The following is a 25,044-nucleotide window of genomic DNA, read 5'->3' as shown; positions in this document are numbered from 1 at the left end:
TTATTAAATTTCTATACCACCCATCTCACCTAAGTGACTCTGGGTCAGGAATAGGCAACTATGACCCTTTTATAACATGTGGACTTCAATTCTGTAGAATTGATGTCCACAAGTCATAAATGAACTATAGTTGCCCATCTCTGCTCTGAGTAGTTTACAACAACTATGGTGGCTGGAGAATTCTGGGAGTTGAAGTCCACAAGTCTTAAAGCAGCCAAGTTTGAAGACCTCTGGCCTAATTCATAATTTGGATAGGTTCAAATCAGCAACGAACCTTTGGAGTATACTGCCTTCTAGTGGCCATGTCTTTAAATATCAGCTCTGTGTTTTTGACAGGTAGTTCTGGACTTTAAACCGTTTGTTTAGTGACTATTCGAAGTTACAGAGGCACTGAAAAAAAGTGATTTATGATTGGTTTACAATTGTTGTAGCTTCCCCATAATCAGGTGATCAAAATTTGGGTTCTTGGCAACTGGCATGCATTTATGACAGTTGCAGCGGTGGTGAAATCCAAATTTTTTTACTACTGGTTCTGTGAGCGTGGCTTGGTGGGCGTGACAGGGGAAGGATACTGCAAAATCTCCATTCCCACCCACTCCAGGGGAAGGATACTGCAAAATCCCCATTCCCTCCCCACTCCTGGGGGAAGGATATTGCAAAATCTCCATTTCCACCCCACTCTGGGGCCAGCCAGAGGTGGTATTTGCCTGTTCTCCGAACTACTCAAAATTTCTGCTACTGGTTCTCCAGAACCTGCTGGATTTCACCCGAGTTGCAGTGATCCAATAATATATGAGCACCATTTGTAACTTTCCCAGTTGGCTACCGACAAGTAAAGTCAAAAGGGAAGCCAGCTGGAATTTAGAATGGTTGGGGCAGAAAAATGTTGGAGAAGAGAGGAAAACACTTTATTCTTGCTTAGGATGTGGGCAAAGGTGATATCACCAGTGGCTAAGTCAGGGGTATCCAACCTTGACCACTTTTAAGACCTGTGGACTTCAACTCCCAGAATTCCCCAGCCAGCATGGCCAAAGTTGGACACCGTTGGGGTAAGTGTAACATCCAGCTCAGACAAAGAAATGGGGGTCAGACATTCAGAAGCACCCCAGACACCCACGCATAGAGCTTCACTCTGGGACCTTATTTATCTTCATGTGCGGGACCTGGGCTGGGCCTCAAGATCGATCCCCAAAAAAGTAGTGCTAAAGTGCAAAGCTCAGCGAGAGGAGCAGCCCCAAACTGCAAGGCTCAAAGTCCAGCAACAAGTTAATCAGTGCCAAGCAAATCCAGGTCAGTCGGTCATAAGTGGACAGGCCACTTGCAAGATAGCTAGAAACATTTGCAAACATCGGTCCTGTCACTCAGAAACTCTGAACCACAGTTGTTAAGTGAATCACTGCAGTTGTTAATTTAGTAACCTAGTTGTAAAGTGAATCTGGCTTCCCCATTGACTTTGTCAGGATGCAAAAAAATCATTAAAACTGTCCGGAATATCATTGAGCTCCAGCTACCAGCGCTGGACGACATCTTCGAATCTCACTCCTTGAAGAAGTTGCACAACATTCTCAGAGACTCTTCCCATCCTGCTTACAATCTTTTTGGACTGTTGCCTTCTGGCAGAAGATACAGAACAATTAAAACTCAGACCACACGTCTTCTGAATAGTTTTTATCCCAGAGCTATAATTGCACTCAACAATGAATTAAAGGGCCACCATCAGTGAGCTGTTGGACAGCATTACTTGGTCTGTTGTGTGGATGTTTGGGTGGTTTAGGGGTGGCAAATTGTGGTGGGTGGGGGGGTGTTTGGGGATTGTTATGTGTGTTGGACCTGGTCTTTGGGTGTTAAATGAATTTCGTTGTATGGGTATACTGTGTAAACACGTACAATGACAATAAAGTTATTATTAAAAAGTGGTTACATGACATTGGAACTGTCATAAATTCATGCGTTGCCAAGCATCTGAATTTTGATCACATGACTGTGGGGATGAAGCAATGGCCATAAATGTGAAAAACGGTCGTAAGTCACTTTTTTCAATGCCGTTCTAACTGTGGTCATTAAATGAATGGTTCTAACTTGAGAACTACCTATATGACCGCCTCTGACTACTCCTTGATTCCCTTGGGCAGAACATTGGCACAAATCAAATGGCTCAAATATTCAAATCCAGAGTAAAAATCTATATTTTTTTTTATTTGGAGAGAAATCCCAGTGTATGTTTTCTTGCTTCAACGTTTGACAAGGACCACTAAACCAGTGTTTCTCATCTTTGGCTACTTTTAAGATGGGTGGACTTCAACTCCCAGAATTCCCCAGGACCACTGCACCTAAAAAGGATCATAAGGATCCAAGAGCTTATGAAAAGGGAAGCTTGTCCAGACAATTAAAACCTTTAGAAAGCCCAGGACTAGAGAAACATTGGAGGGAGGGATGCTGGGCAGTGTGATGGCCCTAAGTACAAAACAGATTTCAGGCACAAGAGGCCTAGGTTAAAAATAAGGGCAAGAACAATACATTTGATCCTTAAAACAATTGCAACATCAATCTTCAAATACATCCAACATGTTTGATAGGGAGAGATGGTGTTCTACATTCTTTTAATGTCTTCTTCCTCTTAGTGTAAAATCCAACAGTTTCCTCTTCTTCTTGTCTTTTAATTCTGAGTCATTGGATAGTGCTTAAATAAAGTTAGGGGAACAAATAACTAACATGGTTAGTTTCCAGACTGCCATGCAGTTTTGATCCCAGCAAGTCCAGGAAAGGCACTGGTCTAACTTCACAGTTTGCAGGTGGCCTGGGCGACTTTTGAACTTGTCTTCCGGTTCAGCATCTTGCAGATGAAAGTGCCCGCTTCAAGGACCTTTGATAGATCCACTCCCTTTATAGGTAAAAAGAGAGAAAAAAAGGGGGGCAGCTGTTTATTTTGTATCCACAAAGCTATACAGGTAGTCCTCAATTTCTAACCACAGTTGAACCCAAAATTTCTGTTGCTAAGCAAGATCGTTAAGTGAAAAGATGTGGAGTCTCTAGAAAGAGTGCAGAGAAGAGCAACAAAGAGGATTAGGGGACTGGAGTCTAAAACATATGAGGAACGGTTGCAGGAACTGGGTATGTCTAGTTTAATGAAAAGAAGGACTAGGGGAGACATGATAGCAGTGTTCCAATATTTGAGGGGCTGCTACAAAGAAGAGGGAGCCAAGCTATTGTCCAGAGCACCTGAGGGCAGGACAAGAAGCAATGGGTGGAAACTAATCAAGGAGAGAAGCAACTTAGAACTAAGGAGAAATTTCCTGACAGTTAGATCAATTAATCAGTGGAACAACTTGCCTCCAGAAGTTGTGAATGCTCCAACACTGGAAGTTTTTAAGAAGATGTTGGATAACCATTTGTCTGAAGTGGTGTAGGGTTTCCTGCCTAATCAGGGTTGGACTAGATGACTTCCAAGGTCCCTTCCAATTCTGTTATTCTATTCTATTCTATTCTATTCTATTCTATTCTATTCTATTCTATTCTATTCTATTCTATTCTATTCTATTCTATTCTATTCTATTCTATTCTACTCTATTCTACTCTGTTCTGTTCTGTATTCTATTCTATTTCTATTCTATTTTAATTTTGCCCCTTTTATGACCTTTCTTGCCACAGTTGTTAAGTGAATCGCTGCGGCTGTTAAGTGAATCCCATTGGCTGCCCCATTCACTTTCTCAGAATGTTACAAAAGCTGATCACGTGACAGGGTGAATAAAAATCAATGGTTTTTTTAAAAAAATCAAAAAAAATCAGATTTTTTTTATTTAAATCGGATTTTTTTTATTTTTATCGAATTTATTTTAATAAAAAACTTTTGGGGTAAAAATCTATCGTAAGATAGTTTTCTATTTAAGATACATAAATAATTTAGTTTATTCAGCATGAAATGGAGCTTAGTTATGTAGCATGAAGCTGTATATTCTGCAACACTGGGACTATCAGTGAGTCAACAGTGGGTCAAAGGAGTAGCAGAGATGACAGTTGCTCTTTAAAAATTATGATTTAAATCGAGTTGATTTAAATCAAGCCTTTTTACTAGTGATTTAAATCATGATTTAAATTGTGATTTAAATCAACTCGATTTAAATCAAATCCACCCTGCAACCATCCTACATATGAACCACTCGCCAAGCGTCCGAATTTTGATCATCTGACCACAGGGAGGCTGCAACAGTTGTAAGTGTGAAAAACAGTCATAAGTCACTTTTCCAGAGCCACTGTAACTTTGAACGGTCACTAAATGAACTGTTGTTTGTCAAGGACTATCCGTATAATATTCTGCCAGGCTTCTGTTTCACGTTCCTTAGAACAATTTACAGAAGCAGCCAAAAGACTCAAATGCGAAATCTTTTGAAGACAGTATTCTAAATTTTCTTTTCATCCTCTTTAAAGAGCAGATGTGGAATAGAAGCCTTCCACGAGTGAAACGACGACTCTGGAGAACACAAGAGCTGCAAGCGTCAATCGGGAGATTCATTTACTGACTTTTTTTAAGCGTAGCTGTAATTGATTAACTAATATATAGCATTTAAAACAAACATTAAATTTCTAAACTCTAGGGCCGTGATGGAGTGCTGTGGCCCATCAGCAGCCTGTGCAGTTAGTAGCTGATTCCGACAGCGAGGAGGCTGGTGTGGTGATTCGCCAGCAGCCTGTGCAGCTGGCGCTCGAGTTGGACAATGAGGAGGCTGGAGAAGATGTGTGCCAGAGGCGGGGATTCAGCCAGGGCCTTCAGAACCTCCAGAAGCTCCCATAACTGAAGAGGATAAAGAAGAGGAGCCTCTTCTCGATGCACGGGTGCGCAGAGCAGCCAAAAGGCAGGAGGGGCTCCTCAGGAGGAGGTCTCCTTCAAGACTAAGGTTTATGGCTAATTGGCCACTCCCCTAGCCTATTTAAGGAAGGACGACGACTGAGGCAATTTGCAGGAAACAACTTCGTTCATATTCATTTGCGTCTTGATTCCAGAAACGTCTGATCAGCTCTTCTTCCTTTCTTGTCAGTTTTCCTGCAAATTAACTTCTGGGCATTCTGCCAACCACAATAAGATTATGGGTATCTGAAATACTGTGCTTCAGAATTGAGTTATTATTCTTTGGATTCTTGTCAGCTGTTAATGAAGTTAAATTAACAGCCCTTGATTAGTAAACTAAGGTTTGTACGGACTTTATGTGTGCTGCATTCTTTGGGGTCCGTAGCTGGGGCAGAACATGGAGAACCTATGACACGTGTGCCAGAGGTAACACGCAGAGCCCTCTCTGTGGGTACGTGCGCCATTGCCAGCTGTTCTTATGGTTTCTACCGTGCAGACCAGCTGGCTGGTGTGCATGCATTCTCTTCGAGCTTCCGGGGCTCCGATGTGTGCACACATGCGTTCCGGTTTCGCCATCACTGCTCTAGGGATTATTCTAGTTCTGATCTTATCTTACAGAATTAAAAATAATAAAGACAAACAAAGGGAATAGTAAATTATGGTTTTACTTTACAAAGGAGCAGCAACTTTATTAAATGCAGGAGCAGACAGATACTTTTCTCTTATGGACCGTCTTCTTGCAGAAGTGATTTATGCTTGTCTCATGCAATGGATGTGACCAGAACAAAAGTGAACAGGAGTAGCCACTGGCTAGATCGGATGTCAGCAACCCGCAGCTCTTTCATCCCCCTGCTGTGGCTCCCTATCGGCTGGCCCCACCCCTCACCCTCCCCTTCCAGTCACTCCTCGCCTGGCCTGAGAGAGAAGAGAGAGAGAGAGAGAGAGAGAGAGACAGAGACAGAGACAGAGACAGAGAAAGAGACACACAGAGATACCTGTTTCCCACAGAAAACACTGGGAGCCACAAAACCTGGGTAGGCGTGGCTGGGGGGTGTCATGTGACTGGGTGGGAGTGAGTGATGTCGAGTTGACCACACCCACCCAGGTTTTGTGGTTCCTGGTGTTTTCTTTTCTGTGAGAAATGGGTCCAAATGGCTCTTTGAGTGTTTAAGGTTGCAGATCCCTGGGCTAGATTAATACAATATACTTCCTAAATTTAACTATAAACCTACAGCTACATTCACACCTCTTAAGCCTGCTCAGTATTAATTTTGGGTAGCATTTTTTGTTCTGTGTCTTGTACGAATTAAGAGCAATTGACCTTTTGCACAATAGTGGAGAACTTAGGCTAAAGCCAGTTTGATGTAGTAGTTTAAAGGCACCAGGCTTGAAAGTAAGAGGCTGTGAGTTCTAGTCCTTCCTTAGCCATCAAAGCCAGGTGGACAATCTTGGGCCAGTCACTTTCTCTCTGTCCAGACCACCTCATCGGGTGGTTGTTGCAGGGAAAACAGGAGGAGGAAGAAGTATTGGCTACGCTTACCATCATGTGTTGCTTATAAAAAAATTATAAAGGTGGGATATAAATAAAAAGGCCGCTAAGCTATCCTGCTAATTAATTTTTCACATTTTTAGCATTTCAAGAAGATCCAATGAAAGCTTGGTAACGTATAGATTTAGTTTATCTGCTGACGTCTACCTCTGAGGGCCCAGTTAAGGAGAGAGAACTAAAGCAGCTTCTCACTTACTGTGTGAATCCCCAGGCCGTGCAGCATGTACACCATGTCTTCTGTTGCCACATTTCCTGATGCTCCCTGAGCATAAGGACAGCCTCCAAGGCCAGCAACCGAGGAATCGACTACATTCACACCCATCTGCAAACAGAAATTTAAGATCGGTTTGCAATTGTTGTAATCCAATCGTGAGAAATTACAGCCAGCCTTTGAAGATCCAAATAAAGTTTCTCTTCTCTTTTTTTCTTGAAAAATATATATTATTTAATATTATTTTATTAAAAATATAATAACATATATTATTATTTAGTACATAGACTTATATACCACTCTAAAGTGCTTTACAGCACTCTCTGGGTGGTTTACAATGTCAGCACATTGCCCCCACAATCTGGGTCCTCATTTTACTGTCCTCAGAAGGATGGAAAGCTGAGTCAACCTTGAGCCGGTCAGGATCGAACTCAAGGCTGTGGGCAGAGTTTGCCTGCAATGCTGCATTCTCTTTTGTATGTATGCCTCCTTTACCGATATTCTCATTCACAGGACCTGCCTAATGCTCGGATTTGATTTAGAGAAGGTAGGTGGTGAGCAAACTGGTTTCATTTTAGGTGGTCCTTGACATATGACTGTAATGCCTTGGTAGTACAGTGATCTAAAGCATCCTGTTATTAACACAGCTGCCTGCAATTACTGCAGGTTCGAATCTTACCAGGCTCAAGGTTGACTCAGCCTTCCATCCTTTCTAAGGTAGGTTAAATGAGGACCCAGTTTGTGGGGGCAATAAGCTGACTTTGTATAAATATACTAAAGTATGAAGGCTATTGCTTAACGCATTGTAAGCCGCCCTGAGTCTCTGGAGAAGGGTGGTATATAAATCAAATTTTTAAAAAAATGCTCAGATATTAGCAGTCATAAAATGCAGTCTCATGGCTATGGTATGCTGCAAATGGAGCTTTGCTGCTGAGCATCTGAAGTTCAGTCACATGATTGCAGAGAGGGCCTGACTGCTGGAACTTTGAATCCATGTTTGTGGGAGATGACCTGACTGAGCCCAAGGGAGGGGTCAAATGCGTCATCTGTCTCGAGTCCCTTCATGCCCACAAGAGATCTAAGTCTAGCCCTCCTTGAATTCCTTTCTATTATCTCCCGCTAATTTCCCTTGACAGTTAGTAGTTCAGATTCTTGTAGAGAGCATAAGCTTCAATAAATCTTCAACTGCCTGGACTTCTGATTTTCTACCCCTGACATCATTTTTTGTGTCAGTCATAAGTCAAGGACAACATCTAAAGCAGGGGTGTTAAACTAACGGCCCATGGGCCGCATGTGTCATGCCCTGAACACGCCAACCCCGGCTCCGCAAAGGCAAAAAACGTTGTGATACGTCACGTGACGTAATCGAGTTTGACAGCTGTGGTCTAAAGGTTGCCTCGGAGACTGAGGGAAAACTCACCTGTAGTGCTACTAGTGTATTGGCAAGAGCTTGTCCATAAGTGTCGTGGCAGTGAACAGCAAGAGCTTCAACGGGCACCTCTTTCATGACTGCAGACAGCATCTCCTTCATGTTGCCTGGGGTCCCCACACCAATGGTGTCGCCGAGGGAAATCTCATAGCACCCCATCGCATACATTTTCTTTGACACCTGTCACAGAGAACAGATTTTTTGTTTTTTTAAAAATGGTAGCTTCTTATTGGTTTTCTTCTGCTGCAAATTCAACACACCATTATAGTAATTCGTCAGGATGGATTCACCTTCAGGATTTTCTTTCCCTGGAAAAGGTGAAGGAATCTGTTGCATCCCCTCCTCTGTTAGTTTTTCCCTGCGGCTAAGAAATGCTCTGCTTTGGAGGCTCAATCCAGTTTGCCCCAGGGGTGAAATCCTACCTCTCCTTGCAAGACTTATCTGTTTTTTTCTGGGTTGATGGGATTTCAATTTGCATCGTTCAAGCTAAATATCTTCCAACCTATCTGAAAAGCAACAAGGTGTGGAAGGGGGAATGAGCTCAATATATCCCATGCAAAGGTGTGCAATGCGTGTTTTTCCTCGTTCACTGACAGCTGCTGCTCAGAGGGTTGGATATTTATGCGCCTCACTCCAAGTCAGAAGGTTTATTCACATCTAATTCAGTGTTGTTTAGATCAGGGGTCTCCAACCTTGGCAACTTTAAGCCTGGCGGACTTCAACTCCCAGAGTTGAAGTCCGCCAGGCTTAAAGTTGCCAAGTTTGGAGACCCCTGGTTTAGATCACCAAGGCCTGGCTAGATATCCACGAACAAACAGCCTTTTCAGAGAAAGGATGATGGAATAGAACGTGGAACTTTCTCTGTACAGATCCTCTAATCTATGGTCTCTCCTGTCCTTGCAATGAAATCAGAACAGAAGGCAAATCCAACTCAGTCAGTAGGACAATACATGTGCGGTGAGATTTAACTCTCTTCTTCAAAGGTTCGTCTTTGTTTTTCGTAAAAGGTAGGGTTTCATTTACAAAAAAAGAACACTTCTTCTGAACAGGCCTAGAATAGAATAGAATAGAATAGAATAGAATAGAATAGAATAGAATAGAATAGAATAGAATAGAATAGAGTAGAGTAGAGTAGAGTAGAGTAGAGTAGAGTAGAGTAGAGTAGAGTAGAGTAGAGCAGAGCAGAGCAGAATAGAATAGAATAGGATAGAATAGAATTCTTTATTGGCCAAGTGTGATTGGACACATAAGGAATTTCTCTTGGTGCATATGCTCTCAGTGTACATAAAAGAAGAGATACATTTGCCTATAACACGAACTCACCTCTGCCACTTTAGCAGGAGAAATCTTTCCTTCATAAGGGCAGCCAAGAACACAGGAGACGTAGCTGCATGGAGAAGGGAAGGAATTGCAACATTGTCACGTAAAATCATGGAGATTGGTCAATGAAAATTAGCCCCTGCCTCCCTTTGCTTCATTCACAAGAGTTCTATCCATAACCTAATTATCTTTTGATGGGGGGGGGGGGCGACAGATGCAATGCAACCTCTTCCCACAATGAGTATTACGAAGGGAAGTTACCAGGTTGTGTAGGGTTTTTAAAAAAGATCTACAGAGGAGGAGAAGTCTTTTTATTATCATGAGCAAAATTTATAACCAATTTATAAGGATGAGGAGGGAAGGATTCTGATTGTGGAAATAATCTTAAATCGAAAACAGGTTTCAGTAGTAGAATGCTCCAAATGGAGGACAAGAACAATTTTACGAAAAATTACATAATGTTGTCCGTGGTATAGAGTGTGATAATCTCTGTATTTTAGGAGACTTCAACGCAATAATAGATAAAAAAAATTAGATTACAAAAGCAACAAAGTAAAAAAGGGAACTAAAAGAATTCTACCTAGAAGCTTTTTTTAAAACGGTAGAAGAACTAAACGTAAAGGACATTTGGAGAGAGAGAAAAATCAGGGAAGGAATCAATATACATACTATTCTAATAGACATCAATCCTGGTCCAGAATTGACATGAGGAGGAGATGACTTTTTATTATCATGAGGACTAGCTGCTAAACAGAACTTTGAATTTGGGAGTTGCAGGCTGAACACATTTGAAGAGTGCCAGATTGGGGAAGACTGAGTTAAGACTGACTGTGTTTTCTGGAAAGGATGCTGGATAGTCTCCTGCTTAGATCCCTCTTTCTTCCATGTCTCAGCCTTCCTTCCTCCTTCTCACGGGCTACACATAAGGATGCTTGTTCATCACCCAAATTATTTACCCTCGGACTGGAATACTGGCTTCTTTTGATGCCCGCAGAACATCGCTAAATCTTTGCAGACTCTCTTCTATGGAACAGTTGATGTTCTTTTTTGTGAAGAGCTCGGAGGCTGCTCCGAAAATTGACACCTCCTTGGCTCCGGCTGCCACCTACCAACAAAATAAAAAAAGAGCTCAGATATTATACATTTCTCTGTTCAGAAAAGCCTAGCATTTGTTCCTTCCCTCATGACGAGTTTATCTATTATTTACTGATTAAGATTTTTTTAATCCCACCTTTATTGCTTTTATAAGTATGAGGCACAAGGAATCAGAACGACTCCGTGAGCTGATCAAAATTAATTCTTTATTGTTGCAATGCTTATTTACAAGAATCTTGCCAGATTCTCTTGGGATTGGTCAGATAAGGCTTCAGAGATTCTGGAGATGTAGCAATAGCACTTAAGACTTATATACCGCTTCATAGTGCTTTTACAGCCCTCTCTAAGCAATTTACAGAGTCAGCATATTGCCCTCAACAGTCTGGGCCCTCAGTAAGGCCTGCACTGCTTCCTGCTGTGCAAGGATTCTAAGCTCAGCCTTCTTTTCACTCCTCCCCCCATGCCAATGGAAATTGCACCACAAGATATGGCAAACATACCTAATACTCCCTCCTCCTGTTTTTCCCACAGCAACAACCCTGAGAGTGAGTTAGGCTGGGAGTGTAATTGGCCAAGGTCACCAAGCCAATTTGCTGGGACACAAGCTCTTCCAGACAACCACTTCCTCAAGACACAAGGAAACAAATACTCTGGATGAGAAACCAGAAAGGCAGTGCCAAAGCAATGAATGGGAGAGCCAGCTGTAGCTCTTCAGTTCGGCCTAGGCTAGCGATCTGCCTGGCTTAAAATATGGATCTGCTTGTTCAATTCAGGCAGAGAAGATAGAGAGATATTCCTCGACTTACGACTGGTTGTGTTGTGACCCAGGCCCACGTAGTTGATATTAAATGCAAAACAGTTCCAAAAAACAAACAGATTTTATTAAAACAGCTGAGAATTAACTCATTCTCAGCATATTCTAAATGAAATGAAAGCAAAGTCTTTAAAACACCAGTCTTTAGTTTATCTCTGACCTTGGGATAATTAGGCAAACTGGCAAAGGCTTTTCTTGGCAACAGTTCAGGAACAGAAGAAATAACTACAGCCAAACAAGAAGCAAATCTCTCAACGGTTGTTTTCCGGCAAAGAAGCCAAGAGCCGTTGCTTGTCTTTTAAGCCTTATGGGAGGGGCCAATCATCTCTTGGCCCTACTCCAACTCGTTGTCTCTTGCTTTAGCTGCTCCTGCCTTCTGGCAGCTCTTCCCATGCGTGCACTAGGAACAGGCTCCTCCTGTTCCTCTGCCTCTCTACTGTCAGCCTCTGGAGGCTCAGAAGTCCGCACATCACTCCCCGATGGCCCTGGCCCCCTCTCTGCCTCCGACGCAGAGCCTTCATCCGGGCCTTCCCCAGCCTCCAGGACTGGCCCATGTTCTTCCTCAGCCTCATCGCTGTCCGACTCCGCTGCCAGCTCCGCAGGCTGCTGGCGGACCACAACAGGTTGCTTGGTGACTATTTGAACTTCTGATGGACCTAACTGGGAGGTACTTGTGACCTTTATTCAAAGTTCTGACAGTCAGGGAGAGGGGAGGTCCCTCATGGTCACATAATTCCACTTTGGGTGCTTGGCATATTTACAGCTATTTGCAAGGCCCAGTGGTCATGTGACTTCAATTTAAGACAGTTTTGTTGAAAACCGGCACTTTGACTTCTGCTTTTCAGTAGATATGGCCCATAGCAAACCATGGATTTGCTTAACAACCACCAGAAAAAAAAAATGGCAAGATTGTCACAACTTATGACCGTAATGGGCAGGCTCCATTATGGTCCTTACTTGAGGACTTCCTGTACCTATCGAAGAGCACTGTGAGAGAAGAATGCAACAGGTCTTATAGCTCCACTCATTAGTACCTAGGGCAAGGACCTAGGAGTTTTTGGACTGCAGATTTCTCTTACCGCTGCTTCAAATCCCTTGAGGTTGGGCGTCAAAACAGGATAGCTGACTCCAGAGACCTTCCTGATGCCTTGCATCACTTCTGTGTGGTCAGCCATCTAGGTACCAAAACGAAGGACAAACAGCAGGTTTTAATTCCTTGGAGGTAATCCCGCCAGATGCTGTACTAAATTGAGATGACTAGTCACCCTTTTTGTAAGTGTAGAACAGGAAAGTCCAACCTTGGCAACCTTTAAGACTTGTGGACTTCAATTCCCAGAATTCTGGGAGTTGAAGTCCACAAGTCTTAAAGTTGCTAAGGTTGGAGATCCTTGGTGTAGAACCCCTCCCAGCCCTTCGATTCAGCATTTACTAGATTATCTGGAAAAACATAAAATTATGCCTCTCATTATGAAAGAAACCAAGCTGAGACATTCATTTATACCAAAGACTAAGCCAAAATTTGCTTTAATTAAGGTATGTTCAATAAGCCGAACGAGATCTTGCAAAGGAGCAAACTGTAGTTTGTGTAGCCAACCCCTTTACGTCTTTTTCCATACTGACCTGTGGCACCCATTTTGGAGAGACAAAACTGGTGGCTTCTATAACAGAGAGACCCGTCTCTGACAGCATGTTGATTAAGTCAATTTTCACCTGGGTGGGAACAATATTCTGGAGAGAGAAAGAGAGAGAGAATTCCCCTTTAACAGCAATTCCATAATTGTATTTCCTTCTCGACATTCAATTGTGGCGGAATCACTACACTCTATAACCCTTTCCGGTTTTTGCTCCTGTATAACTTCCCTAACTGTGGATTATTAAAACGGAGCCCACAAACGAAGAGGCCCACAGAAACAACATACCTATTATAATGAACAGAAACACATTTGCCGGATTTAATTTTGTTGACTTTGTGACATCAATCAGATTTGTAAACACTTCCCTTTTCTCAGGTTTGCCAATGCCAGCCAGACTTTGAGACTGACTCAAATGTTTACCCATTGCAAACAAACTCCCTACTTGAGGTTCTGCATACAGGTAAGTCCTCGACATACGACCACTCATTTAGCAACTGTGCAAAGTTAGAACAGTGCTGAAATTAGGGATTTCTGACTGGCCTTTGTATTTATAACCATAGCAGCATCCCCGTGATTGCAATTTGGGTGCTTGGCATGTATTTACAAAGGCTGCAGTGTCCCAGGTCATGTGACCACATTTACTTCCCAGTTGGCTTCCAAAAACAAAGTCAACAGCGAAGCCAGATTTGATTAACAAACACAACAAAAGCGATTGTAAAATCAGGCATAGTCATGTGTAAACTCATTTAACAACTTAACAACTAGTGTTCAACTGACAACCACAATTGGAGCTGGAATTTCAGTCATAAATCATTGCAGTCGTAAGTCAGGACCTGATTTTTGACCATTTTTAGGGTGGTCATTAAGCAAATCACATGGTCATAAGTCCAAATCCACTCTCCCAAATGGGCATCCACTCATCTACTGGCACATTCAGCATATTTTAAGTAATTAAACTGACAGGAATTCTAGGAACACAGATTGAGGGTTGAATTTTTAAGTTATGCCAACATTTTACCTAGGAGAAAAATCAAAACAGCGCTGATGTCAAAACATTCATTTCACAAGCATAAAACCACCAAAGCCACTTATTTCAGATTTCAGCCAAAAGGCAGCGGTCACTTGCCTTTTCATTCTGCAAGCCATCTCGTGGACCGACCTCAACAATTTTCACATGCTTGGGGAATGTTCCAGCGGCTGATAAACTGATCTGTGAAACAAGGGAAAGAAAAGAAAGAATGCGAATTCAGTAGACCATCTAGCATCCTGAGTGTATCAAATGTAAGAAGAAAAATTATTTTTGATTCTACAAGAGATGTAATTTTGCTAGCGATAGATACATTTAATATTCTTTAACCTTTCAGTCTCCAGATATGTCTGGTTATAACTCCTTGAGAATCATAGGATTGCCGAACACGTTTAAATATATTAAGATAAAGATTGAATAATAAAAAATAAAATTAAGGAGAATGTAGATGATTAAGAATAGAAAAAATAGAATTTGAGGGTGAAAGAAGATACTGTTTAGAAAAATAAGAATAGAAAAATTAAGATTTGATTAACAAATATGGAAAAAGGACACTTTGGCAGAAACTGTAACTAAGTAAAATATATTTGGATATGATGAATTATATATGATATGATATGATATGATATGGTCAATACTCTATTTCAAAAAATATGTGGGTGTGTATTGGGGGGGGGGAACCAATAAAACTTGTCAAAAAAAAAAAAGACAGAATTATAGGATTGCAGTTTGTCTTTAGAAGAAATCATGTCCAGGAAGATCTGATTAGCACAAGGCTGGCAACTGATAATTTCAAACATTTTTTTTCCCCAATTTACTTTTATTCCTGAAGTAGTATATTTTAAAAAATTATCTTGCCCTCCCCAACAAAGTCCAAAGCAGCTAAGGCTCTTTCATGACTAACCTTTTGGAATACTGCACAAGGTTCCCTGAGGCAGTCTTGGCACATCCAGACGGGGCCAGGAAAGACCTTTTAGAAATCATGGACCATCACTGCCCCAGATTTCAGGCAATGCTAAACTAGAGGATCCCAAATCAGATAGATTTCTATCTCCCTTGGCTCAGCAGCAAACGCCTGCCTTGCTTGAGTTAATATTAGTACTGTGATTTGAACTTGGGTTTCTCCTTTTATATTGCTTCATTTGGGGTGTAATTCACCACTGTCGTAAGACATTCCTGCATGCAGATATTATATACACTTCACCAATGCAGAATATGACTGTTGTTTTCTGTTTTTTGAAAACCACTGTGTTCCAGGGAACTCTATGCTGCAGGAAACCTCAAAATTAAAAGTTCATTGTAAAATTGGTGGTAGTTAACCAATCTGCCCACATGTCAACTTCTATCAGCTGTCCTTTCTGGCTACCTCACATCTTCTGATGTGCAGTTTTAGATAGATCACAAATATATTCTAGGATGCTTTCTTCATTTAAAACAGGAGTGGGTAATCTGAGGCTCTGTAGCTATCTTTGGCTCCCAAGCCTCGATTTAGTGGCTGAACCCTTCCCCAACGACTTAAGGTTAGTAACAAAATTGGAAGGAACCTTGGAGGTCATCAAGTCCAACCCCCTGCTCATGCAGGAGATCTGTACTAGGGATTTGAACCACTGAACTGCCGACCTTTCTGATCGACAAGCTCAGTGTCTTAGCCACTTCAGCCACCTAGTCAGGCTTAAAAAGTAGCTATGTTTCTGCACATTTTCAGGTGTGAAAGACATGAAAGAATAGAATAGAATAGAATAGAATAGAATAGAATAGAATAGAATAGAATAGAATAGAATAGAATAGAATAGAATAGGAATTTTTTATTGGCCAAGTGTGATTGAACACACAAGGAATTTGTCTTTGGTGCATATGCACCAACAATTAAAAACACAGGGATGTTTTTAATTGTGGGCCAAATTAATTTAATTGGATTTTAATACTGTTTTTAAATTTTATATTTCTTGTGTTTTATCTGTTGGCTGTTCACCGCCCCCAGTCCTTCAGGAGAAGGGTGGTATATAAATATAAACAATAAAATAAATATGTTCTCAGTGTACATAAAAGAAATGTTCATCAAGTCATAAGGTACAATACTTAATGATAGTCATAGGGTACAAATAAACAATCAAATCATACTAGGAAACAGTCAATATAAATTTTAAGGATGCCAGCAACAAAGTTACAGTCATACAGACATAAGTGGGAGGAGATGGGTGATAGGAACGATGAGAAGATTAATAGTAATGCAGACTTAGTAACTAGTTTGACAGCGTTGAGAGAATTATTTGTTTAGCAGAGTGATGGCGTTCAGGAAAAAACTGTCCTTGTGTCTAGTTGTTCTGGTGTGCAGTGCTCTATAGCGTCGTTTTGAGGGTAGGAGTTGAAATTTAGGGCTGTACAAAGCATGCAAAAAACTTCATGAAGCATATGGGCACAATCAGTGCACACCTCCACAAAACACGGAGGCAGCCATGTCTGCCAGAAAGGTCAATACGGCTGTTCCAAGGCATTTCCCAGGTTGTTTGTTCATGAATGTAAATAGGCATTGGAGAGGCAACCTGGGAATGCCCTTGAAGCAGCATTAGCAAATGATTCAGAGAATGAAGCTCAAAGGTTTGAGTCCTACTGAAGCATGAATATTTAAATCATCTCCACCTACATAAAAGTCCTAGCAGAAAGTCCTAACCCTGCATTTACAGGTAGTTCTCGACTTACAACAATTCATTTAGTGACTGCTGAAAGTTAAAACAGCACTGAAAAAAGTGACTTTAGGACCATTTTTCACACCTACGACTGTTGCAGCATCCCGATGGTCACGGGATGAAAATCTAGACACCTGGCAACTGACTCATATTTATGATGGTTGCAATATCCCAGGGTCATATATGGTCACCTTTTGCAACCTTCTGACAAGCCGAGTCAGTGGGGAAGCCAGATTCACTTAACAAACATGTTATTAACAACTGCAATGATTCACTCAACATCTGTGGCAAAGGTCATGAAACTCAGCTGTCTTGCTTAGCAACAGAAATTTTGGGCTCAATTGTGGTCATGTCGAGGATGCATATGCTACATTGACTGGTCTATTTCTTTCCTCTATAACTGTCTGGTTTGGTTCTGCAACCCAACAAGACAGACACAGACTTCAGAGGATCATTAGAGCTGCAGAAAAAACCATGGCTACCAACCTGCCTTTCACTGAGGACCTGTATACTGCACGAGTCAAAAAGAGGACTGTGAAAATATCTACAGACCCCTCGCATCTGGACATAAACTGTTTCAACTCCTAACCTCAAAACGACACTATAGAGCACTGCACACCAGAACAACTAGACACAAGGACAGTTTTTTCCCAAACGCCATCACTCTGCTAAACAAATAATTCCCTCAACGCTGTCAGACTAGTTACTAAGTCTGCATTACTATTAATCTTCTCATCGTTCCTATCACCCATCTCCTCCCACTTATGACTGTATGACTGTAATTTGGTTGCGTATATCCTTACAATTTATATTGACTGTTTCCTAATATGATTTGATTGCTTATTTGTACCCTATGACTATCATTAAGTGTTGTACCTTATGATTCTTGATGAACGTATCTTTTATTTTATGTACACTGGGAGCATATGCACCAAGACAAATTCCTTGTGTGTCCAATCACACTTGGCCAATACTCCACTCCACTCCTCTCCTCTCCTCTCCTCTCCTCTTCCTCTTATTTCCTTGCCCTTTAAATTATGAGCCTCGGTGGTGCAGCGGATTAAAGTGCTGTTAAATGCTAGCACTTAGCTGCCAGCTGCCTGCAATTAGTGCAAGTTCGAATCTCACCAGGCTCAAGGTTGACTCAGCCTTCCATCCTTTCGAGGTAGGTAAATTGAGGACCCGGATTGTGGGGGCAATAAGCCAACTTTGCATAGAACAACATTGCTTTGGGGTGGGGGGGCGAAAGCCCTAATAAGCAGGTATATACAAAAAAGTATGCAGGCTATTGCTATAATGTATTGTAAGCCGCCCTGAGTCTACAGAGAAGGGCGGCATATAAATTGGACTAATAAATAATAAATAAATAAATAAATAAAAAAGGCACAGCTCCACATATTAAAAAGTGGGCCATGCTTAGCTTAGGATAAGAATGCCTCCCCAAAAGACCAGCCACCAAACAAATTGGGAGTGCATTATAAATCCTTGGAAAAGTTAAAGATACTATTCTTATCCTGCCCATGTTGCAGCCACATATCCCAGTTGTGCATGTGGAATTCACCTCTCCCCAGTACTCCCAGCCAGAGTCGAAGGCTCAAAGACACACAATCATAGGTTTGTGCTCCGGACATACCTTGCGCCCGCCCGCCCATGTACTAAGGAGAGGCTGCATACATTCTACCCATGTTGTTATTGAGCAGACTGACTTTATCACAAACATCTCAGAACACTTCAGGGCTCGTGGAACCCACGTCACGGCCCGCTTGTTCTGACCCCAGAGGGCAAATAACACAAACGCACACACACACACCTTGCTCTCTAGCTCAGATGCTTGGGAGTTTTTCAAATATTTTGCACTGGCAAAGGAATCAAGCAGATGGGAGTTCTCCCAACACAAATAAGTCGCAGCAAACAACAAACCAACAGCCAACCTTACCTTAACCTTAGTCCAAGTCACTATCTAAAGCAGGGGTCTCCAACCTTGGCCACTTTAATTTAATGTAATTAATTTAATTAATTCAATTTATATGCCACCCCTCTCCGAAGACTCAGGGCGGCTCACAATACATTCAACTTCAACTCCCAGAGTTCCTCAGCCAGCAATTCCTTGGCCATTTATGTCTTTTAGAGCAGGGGTCCCCAACCTTGGCCACTTTAAGACTCGTGGACTTCAACTCCCAGAATTCCTCAGCCAGCAAAGCCAGCAAAGCCAGCAAAGCTGGCTGAGGAATTCTGGGAGTTGAAGTCCACGAGTCTTAAAGTGGCCAAGGTTGGAGACCCCTGCTCTAAAGCGAATGCAGCCACAGGTTTGCAAGCCCCCTGGCTAAGAAACCCAGGCAAGGTGAGTGCCCTCCAGATTTTATTACTATTTTATTTTGGACTGCAACTCCCAGAATCCTCTGCCATCCACCCTCTACGCCAGGGTTGCTGGGAGCTGTAGTCCCAAGCGCGCGGAAAGGCGCCCGAAGGTCCAGCAGCCCCGCATGGAACTCCCTCTCCCTCCTTCTCAGCCACAGCAGCGCCCGAGGCCACCCTTGCAGAAGGCCCCGCTGGCCTTGCTCGCTCACCGGCCGCAGCGAAGCCACCAGCCGCGGCAGCCCCCGCTTCAGCGCCACCATTTCGGGAGCGCGTCGTCTCACTCCGGAGGAGGAGGAGGAGGAGGAGGGTCACGTGATAGGCCATGGCCGCGTCACCGCCCCTGGACCACGTGACCGCGGATCAGTTCTGAGAGAGCCTGGCTGATCTCTGCGCTCCTCCCCCCCCTCCGCATCCTCTGAGCGTCGAGCTACAAATCCCATCATCCCCGGCCAGCAAGATTTATGGGAGATGTCCGTGGAGATTCTGATCATCCACGGCCTAGTTGTCTCAAATTTCATTTAAAAAAAAAAAAGCACTTTTTGAGACGGTTATGGGATATGTAATCCAAGCCTCTGGGGCAGGGGCGGGGGTCTCCAACCTTGGCAACTTGTGGACTTCAACGCCCAGAATTCCTCAGCCAGCAAAGCAAAGCTGGTTGAGGAATTGAATTCTGGGAGTTGAAGTCCACAAAGTCTTAGAGTGGCCAAGGTTGGAGACCCCTGCTTTTAGTCTGGTGGCATTCCAGACTTTGGAAAATATTGGGTACGCTGCCAGAAAAGCATCTGCATATCTCAGAACTTCTGCCAAAGTATTTAAATATCTATCTATCTATCATCTATCAATCATTATCTTCTATCATCTGTCTATCTATCTAACAATCTAACTTCCATCTATCTATCTATTTATCAGTCTATCTATCTATCATTTATCTATCTTCTATCTATCTTCTATCTATCATTCTATCTATCTAATCATATATCTATCAATTATTATCTATCTATCTATCTATCTTCTATTTAAATTCTATCCGTCTATCTTCTATCAGTCTATCTATCTACCAGTAACTACCAGTATCTATCTATCTATCTGTCTGTCTGTCTGTCTGTCTGTCTGTCTGTCTGTCTATCTAACAATCTATCTTCCATCTATCTATTTATCAGTCTATCTATCATCTATCTTCTATCTATCTTCTATCTATCTCTATCTTCTCTCTATCTCTCTATCTCTCTATCTCTCTATCTCTATCTTCTATCTATCAGTCTATCTATCTATTAGCTATCTATCTATCTTCTATCAGTCTGTCTGTCTATCATCTATCTATCTGTCTATCTTTGCTGGCTGAGGAATTCTGGGAGTTGAAGTCCACAAGTCTTTAAAGTTGCCAAGGTTGGAGACCTCTGCTCTGGGGAACCTGCTTCCCTCTGTGCAATGGAGGCGGGCGAGCTTCACCTACCTAACACCTGCCTGTTACAAAGAGGAGAAGGGGAAATGGCGAGCAGCGGACGCGCTGCTGGCAAGGTTGAACTGCATTATGTGCAATAGGCGGTGTTCCTCTGAGAGTGGGAGAAGTGTACCTAAGGAGCCCCAGGGAACCTGAGATGAGAAGGGGGCAGGTTTGCTTTTTAAGAATGGGGGGGGGGTTATGGGATTTATTTATTTATTTATTTATTTTTTGCAGGGGAGACAAGGGGGAGGAAGACAAACTCTCCCAGAGTTCTGGAAAGCAACTGGAAGTGCTTGGCAAGAATAACAAGCGTTAGTGTTATGGATGCAGCATCCTTAATTGGGCAGTTGCAAATGTAGCGATGGCAATTCCTCAATCTGCTAAATTTAAGTTTTTGTGGCTTAATTTGTTGAGCCAACTCAGCTCCCTGCACTACTTTAAATAATCTCTATTAAATATTAAATAAATACTGTCAATTTACTAAGACTGTATTACTATTATTCTTCTCTTCCTTACTAGTATCTCTCTCTTCCCACTTATTACTATAACCATGTTGCTTGTACCTTTCAATTATATTGTTTTTGTTTCCTAGTATGATTTTGATAGCTTATTAGTAACCTTGACTATCACTAAGTGTTGTATCTTTGTTTTTATTCTTGATGAATGTATGTTATTCTCCTTATGTACACTGATTAATTTGGCCCATATGCATATGCACCAAAGACAAATCACACTTGGCCATTAAAGAATTCTATTGTATTGTATTGTATTGTATTGTATTGTATTGTATTGTATTGTATTGTATTGTATTGTATTGTATTGTATTGTATTGTATTGTATTCCTATTCCTATTCCTATTCCTATTCCTATAATGGATTAATTCAGGAACCAGGTTAAGCATTGAATAAACAACACTCATGAAGCTCTTCAAGTGCTTTTACTCTAGTCTAGACCTTCCTTAACCCAACCTTTCTACTTTTGAGGTTTTTGTGTGGTTTACTCCTTTCTTGCTCTCTGCTGAAAAACCTTGTCCTCTAGCCTGACAGCTCCTCTACTCTGGTTTCTGTTCCTTTACAACAGCACCATACTGGTGTGGATTTTTCTGCCACTATGAATTGAATTGCCTGTTTGTCTTCCAACAGAGGAAACTGCCAATTCCAGTATTTACATTGTCAATGGCTCTCCAGGATTTGGGGGAGGAGTTTCTTCAGCATCAAAACTGGGATTTCCTAGATGCAAAACAGGTGTCCTCTATTACCTGTTCTTCCAGTCCACCCAGTATTCCTATAGGATGGTGATGATCCCTCTTAAATATATTATGCTACCTCTCTTGCCTCTTAAAATTAACCTTTGCCAGGAAACCCCTTCTCAGCCTATCTATTTCCATTCCCGTTAAATGAAGTTTCAGTCATAAGCATATTGTAATTATTACCCTTGGGGACTAAGTTTTGAATAACTATATTTGAGGTTTAATCATTCACCGTCCAGCCAAAGTTTGCTGATCCTTAAACAGCTATGCTGGATTAAACCTGCCTGGTAAGGAACTCTAGGAATTGAAAATTCACATATATGGAAAGTGCCTGAATTGGGAAATTTTTATAGAACTGTGGTTTGGTATTATGGTTAAATAAATGACAAAGAATTTTAGACTAAAATTTTAGACCAAAATTTTAGAATTTTAGGCACAAAAACAGTTGGGTGATTTGGGGGTCAGTCCATACACACTCCTGAAATGTTGCCAAGAAAACTACATGAAGTATCCATGTAATCATCAGGAGTCAAGATTGATATTGGATTAAAAGGTTATATCATTCATTTAAAAGTCTTAACTTGGATCCAAGATGGACTTTCATTTTGTTATACCTTTTTATATAGTTGAATTTAAACACCACTATTCATAAACCTTTGCCACTGTAAATTCTCTGTTGCTTGGAACATTTCTGATTAAACCAAGCCTCTTAGAACAGAGGTCTTCAAACTTGGCAGTTTTAAGACTTGTGGACATAGCTTTAAGCTATGCTGGCTGGAGAATTCTAGGAGCTGAAGTCCACAAGTCTTAAAGCTGCCAAGTTTGAAGACCTCTGCCTTAGAACCTGATTCTATGCACAGTTGTTGAAAATCTCCCACTGAATCCCATGGGGATTATCCTTAATGCTAGCATGGAGACGATCGTAACTGAAATCTAAGAATCATACCATCTTTCTTTGTTGCATCTTATACCTGTTGCAGCAATTTAGATAATTCTACTCTCGTTTTGGTCTTTGGGGCAAAATAAATAAATAAATCACATACCTGTCCTATCAAGCTTCCTCTTCGTAAAGGCCCCATTTGGCACTCTGGTGCTTCCTGCTCACACAGAGGTGTAGCTTGCGCTGTAGACCCGGAGAAGTCTCCTAAGCACATTTATACCATTAAATCAACAAGAGAAGATGGCTTGAAAACAGATGCAGTGTTTGTTTTGGCTCTCGCAAGCAATGCTCCCTTCCATCTGGTAAAATGAAGAGAAGCGTAGCCTTAAGTCTCTCTCCCAGGGTTCAACAATAATTGTGCTTCGTTGCCAAGGCCACATCCTTCATTTGTACACAAAGCACGTGTCAACACCGTGGCTCTTCACTGTGATGCAAGGGGCATTCCGTGCCAAGCAAGCCCCATTTGCCAATGCTCTAGATTGCCTGAACTACAGGTTGTGTCGGGTTCCACAGATCCCATAAGGCCGGTTGGGAGCAGTGACATCAATTTTGTCTCTTGATCTTTCAGCTGGAATGGATTCCAACCTGACAAGTCTATTTTGCAGGCTGTTCTTGCCTAACCCGGCATTTAGTGACGTTCGTTGGCAGTCACCTTTATTTGGAGCAAGTGGACCTTGGCTCTTTTCCCCTGAAGGCATTAAGAAATCACTTCAAAACCGATCCAAAGTAATGAAAGGAACAGGGCAGGGATGGCTTTGGCTCAGGGGAAAGAGCGACAATGCCAACCATCCGCTTGGTCTGCACAGCAAAAGAGAATTTTGGGAATTTTTTTTTTAATTACAAAGAGTAAAACTTTACTGAGAGATCCATTCTTCAAAAAGAAAAGCCAGTTCTGAGGTTTCCGCATGAAGCACAACATAAATAGAATAGAATAGAATAGAATAGAATAGAATAGAATAGAACAGAACAGAATGGGATAGAAAAGAGTAGAGTAGGGTAGGGTAGGGTAGGGTAGAGTAGAGTAGAATAGAATAGAATAGAATATTAAAACAGAATGGGATAAGAAAGGATAGAGTAGAGTAGAATAGAATACAATATTAGAACAGAATGGTATAGGAAAGGGTAGAATAGAATAGAATAGAATAGAATAGAATAATTAGAACAGAATGAGATAGAAAAGAGTAAAGTAGAGTAGAGTAGAGTAGAGTAGAGTAGAGTAGAATAGAATAGAGTAGAGTAGAGTAGAGTAGAATAGAATAGAATAGAATATTAAAACAGAATGGGATAGGAAAGGATAGAGTAGAGTAGAGTAGAGTAGAGTAGAGTAGAATAGAATAGAATAGAATAGAATAGAATAGAATAGAATAGAATAGAATAGATTAGAATTTTTTAATGGCCAAGTGTGATTGGACACACAAGGAATTTGTCTTTGGTGCATATGCTCTCAGTGTACATAAGAGAAAAGATACATTCGTCAAGAATCATAAGGTAAAACACTTAATGATAGTCATAGGGTACAAATAAGCAATCAGGAAACAATATCAATATAAATCGTAAGGATACAAGTAACAAAGTTAGTCATACAGTCATAAGTGGAATGAGATGGGTGGGGGGAACAGTGAGAAGATTAATAGTAGTGCATAATGAAGTATAATGAAACTCCCTCCCCCCCCCACAAGCCGCCCAGTGTCCATTGTCCACCAATCCAGGTCAAGCATTTTATTTTGGGAATACAGACTGTACCTTTCAAAAATCTTCTGCTCGTGACCTTGGGGTTGTAAGATTTTCTCGAGCTGCAGACGGCTCACTTGAATTCCTTCTCTCCCTCCCAGCTTCCCACGCATTCCCATCATACCCTTCCTCCCTCCCGTGTTTCTTTGTCGAGCTGAGAGCTCAGAAAAGAGGTGTTTTGCGAGTCAATTTTGACATACTACAGCTATTTGTCTCCATTGTGTCTGCTAGTTGCAACAGTCCTCTCAAGAGATAAAATTTGGGGGGGGGGGAAGTACAATATTTGGGGTGACACATACTTTGTCTTTCAACTTTTGTTGTTGTTAGTTGCGAAGTCGTGTCCGACCCATCGCGACCCCATGGACAATGTTCCTCCAGGCCTTCCTGTCCGATACCATCCTCTGGAGTCCATTTAAGCTCACACCTAATGCTTCAGTGACTCCATCCAGTCACCTCGTTCTCTATTGTCCCCTTCTTCTTTTGCCCTCAATCTTTCCCAGCATTAGGCTCTTCTCCAGTGAGTCCTTCCTTCTCATTAGGTGGCCAAAGTATTTGAGTTTCCTCTTCAGGATCTGGCCTTCTAAAGAGCAGTCAGTCAGGGTTGATCTCCTCTAGGACTGACTGGTTTGATCGCCTTGCAGTCCAAGGGACTCGCAGGAGTCTTCTCCAGCACCAGAGTTCAAAGGCCTCAATTCTTTGGCGCTCAGCGTTTC

General features: G+C 41.8%; 1 protein-coding gene across 3 annotated transcripts; it reads right to left on the bottom strand.

Moving 5' to 3' along the window:
- Nucleotides 1-2,170: 2,170 nt before the first annotated feature.
- HMGCL (3-hydroxy-3-methylglutaryl-CoA lyase) lies at nt 2,171-24,716 on the bottom strand. Of its 3 annotated transcripts, none has more exons than XM_034413450.3 (9): nt 22,704-24,716; nt 14,022-14,105; nt 12,882-12,989; nt 12,341-12,436; nt 10,309-10,457; nt 9,356-9,419; nt 8,024-8,212; nt 6,589-6,714; nt 2,171-2,881 (listed from the first exon to the last, which is right to left on the bottom strand). In XM_034413450.3, the coding sequence occupies exons 1-9, from the start codon at nt 22,812-22,814 to the stop codon at nt 2,780-2,782; spliced, it is 1,029 nt and encodes a 342-aa protein (XP_034269341.2). In that variant the 5' UTR covers nt 22,815-24,716; the 3' UTR covers nt 2,171-2,779. The 3 variants fall into 3 exon arrangements, with proteins under 3 accessions (XP_034269341.2, XP_034269342.1, XP_034269343.1); XM_034413451.3 differs by lacking the exon at nt 22,704-24,716 and adding an exon at nt 19,177-19,318; XM_034413452.3 differs by lacking the exon at nt 22,704-24,716 and adding an exon at nt 14,827-15,098.
- Between the last annotated feature and the right edge of the window lie 328 nt (nt 24,717-25,044).

Source organism: Pantherophis guttatus, chromosome 10, assembly GCF_059756535.1.
Source record: "Pantherophis guttatus breed Tessera chromosome 10, ASM5975653v1, whole genome shotgun sequence".
NCBI classification, from domain to species: Eukaryota; Metazoa; Chordata; class Lepidosauria; order Squamata; family Colubridae; genus Pantherophis; species Pantherophis guttatus.
Note: the sequence above shows the minus strand (reverse complement) of the source record. Positions and strands in the feature narration are given on the sequence as shown.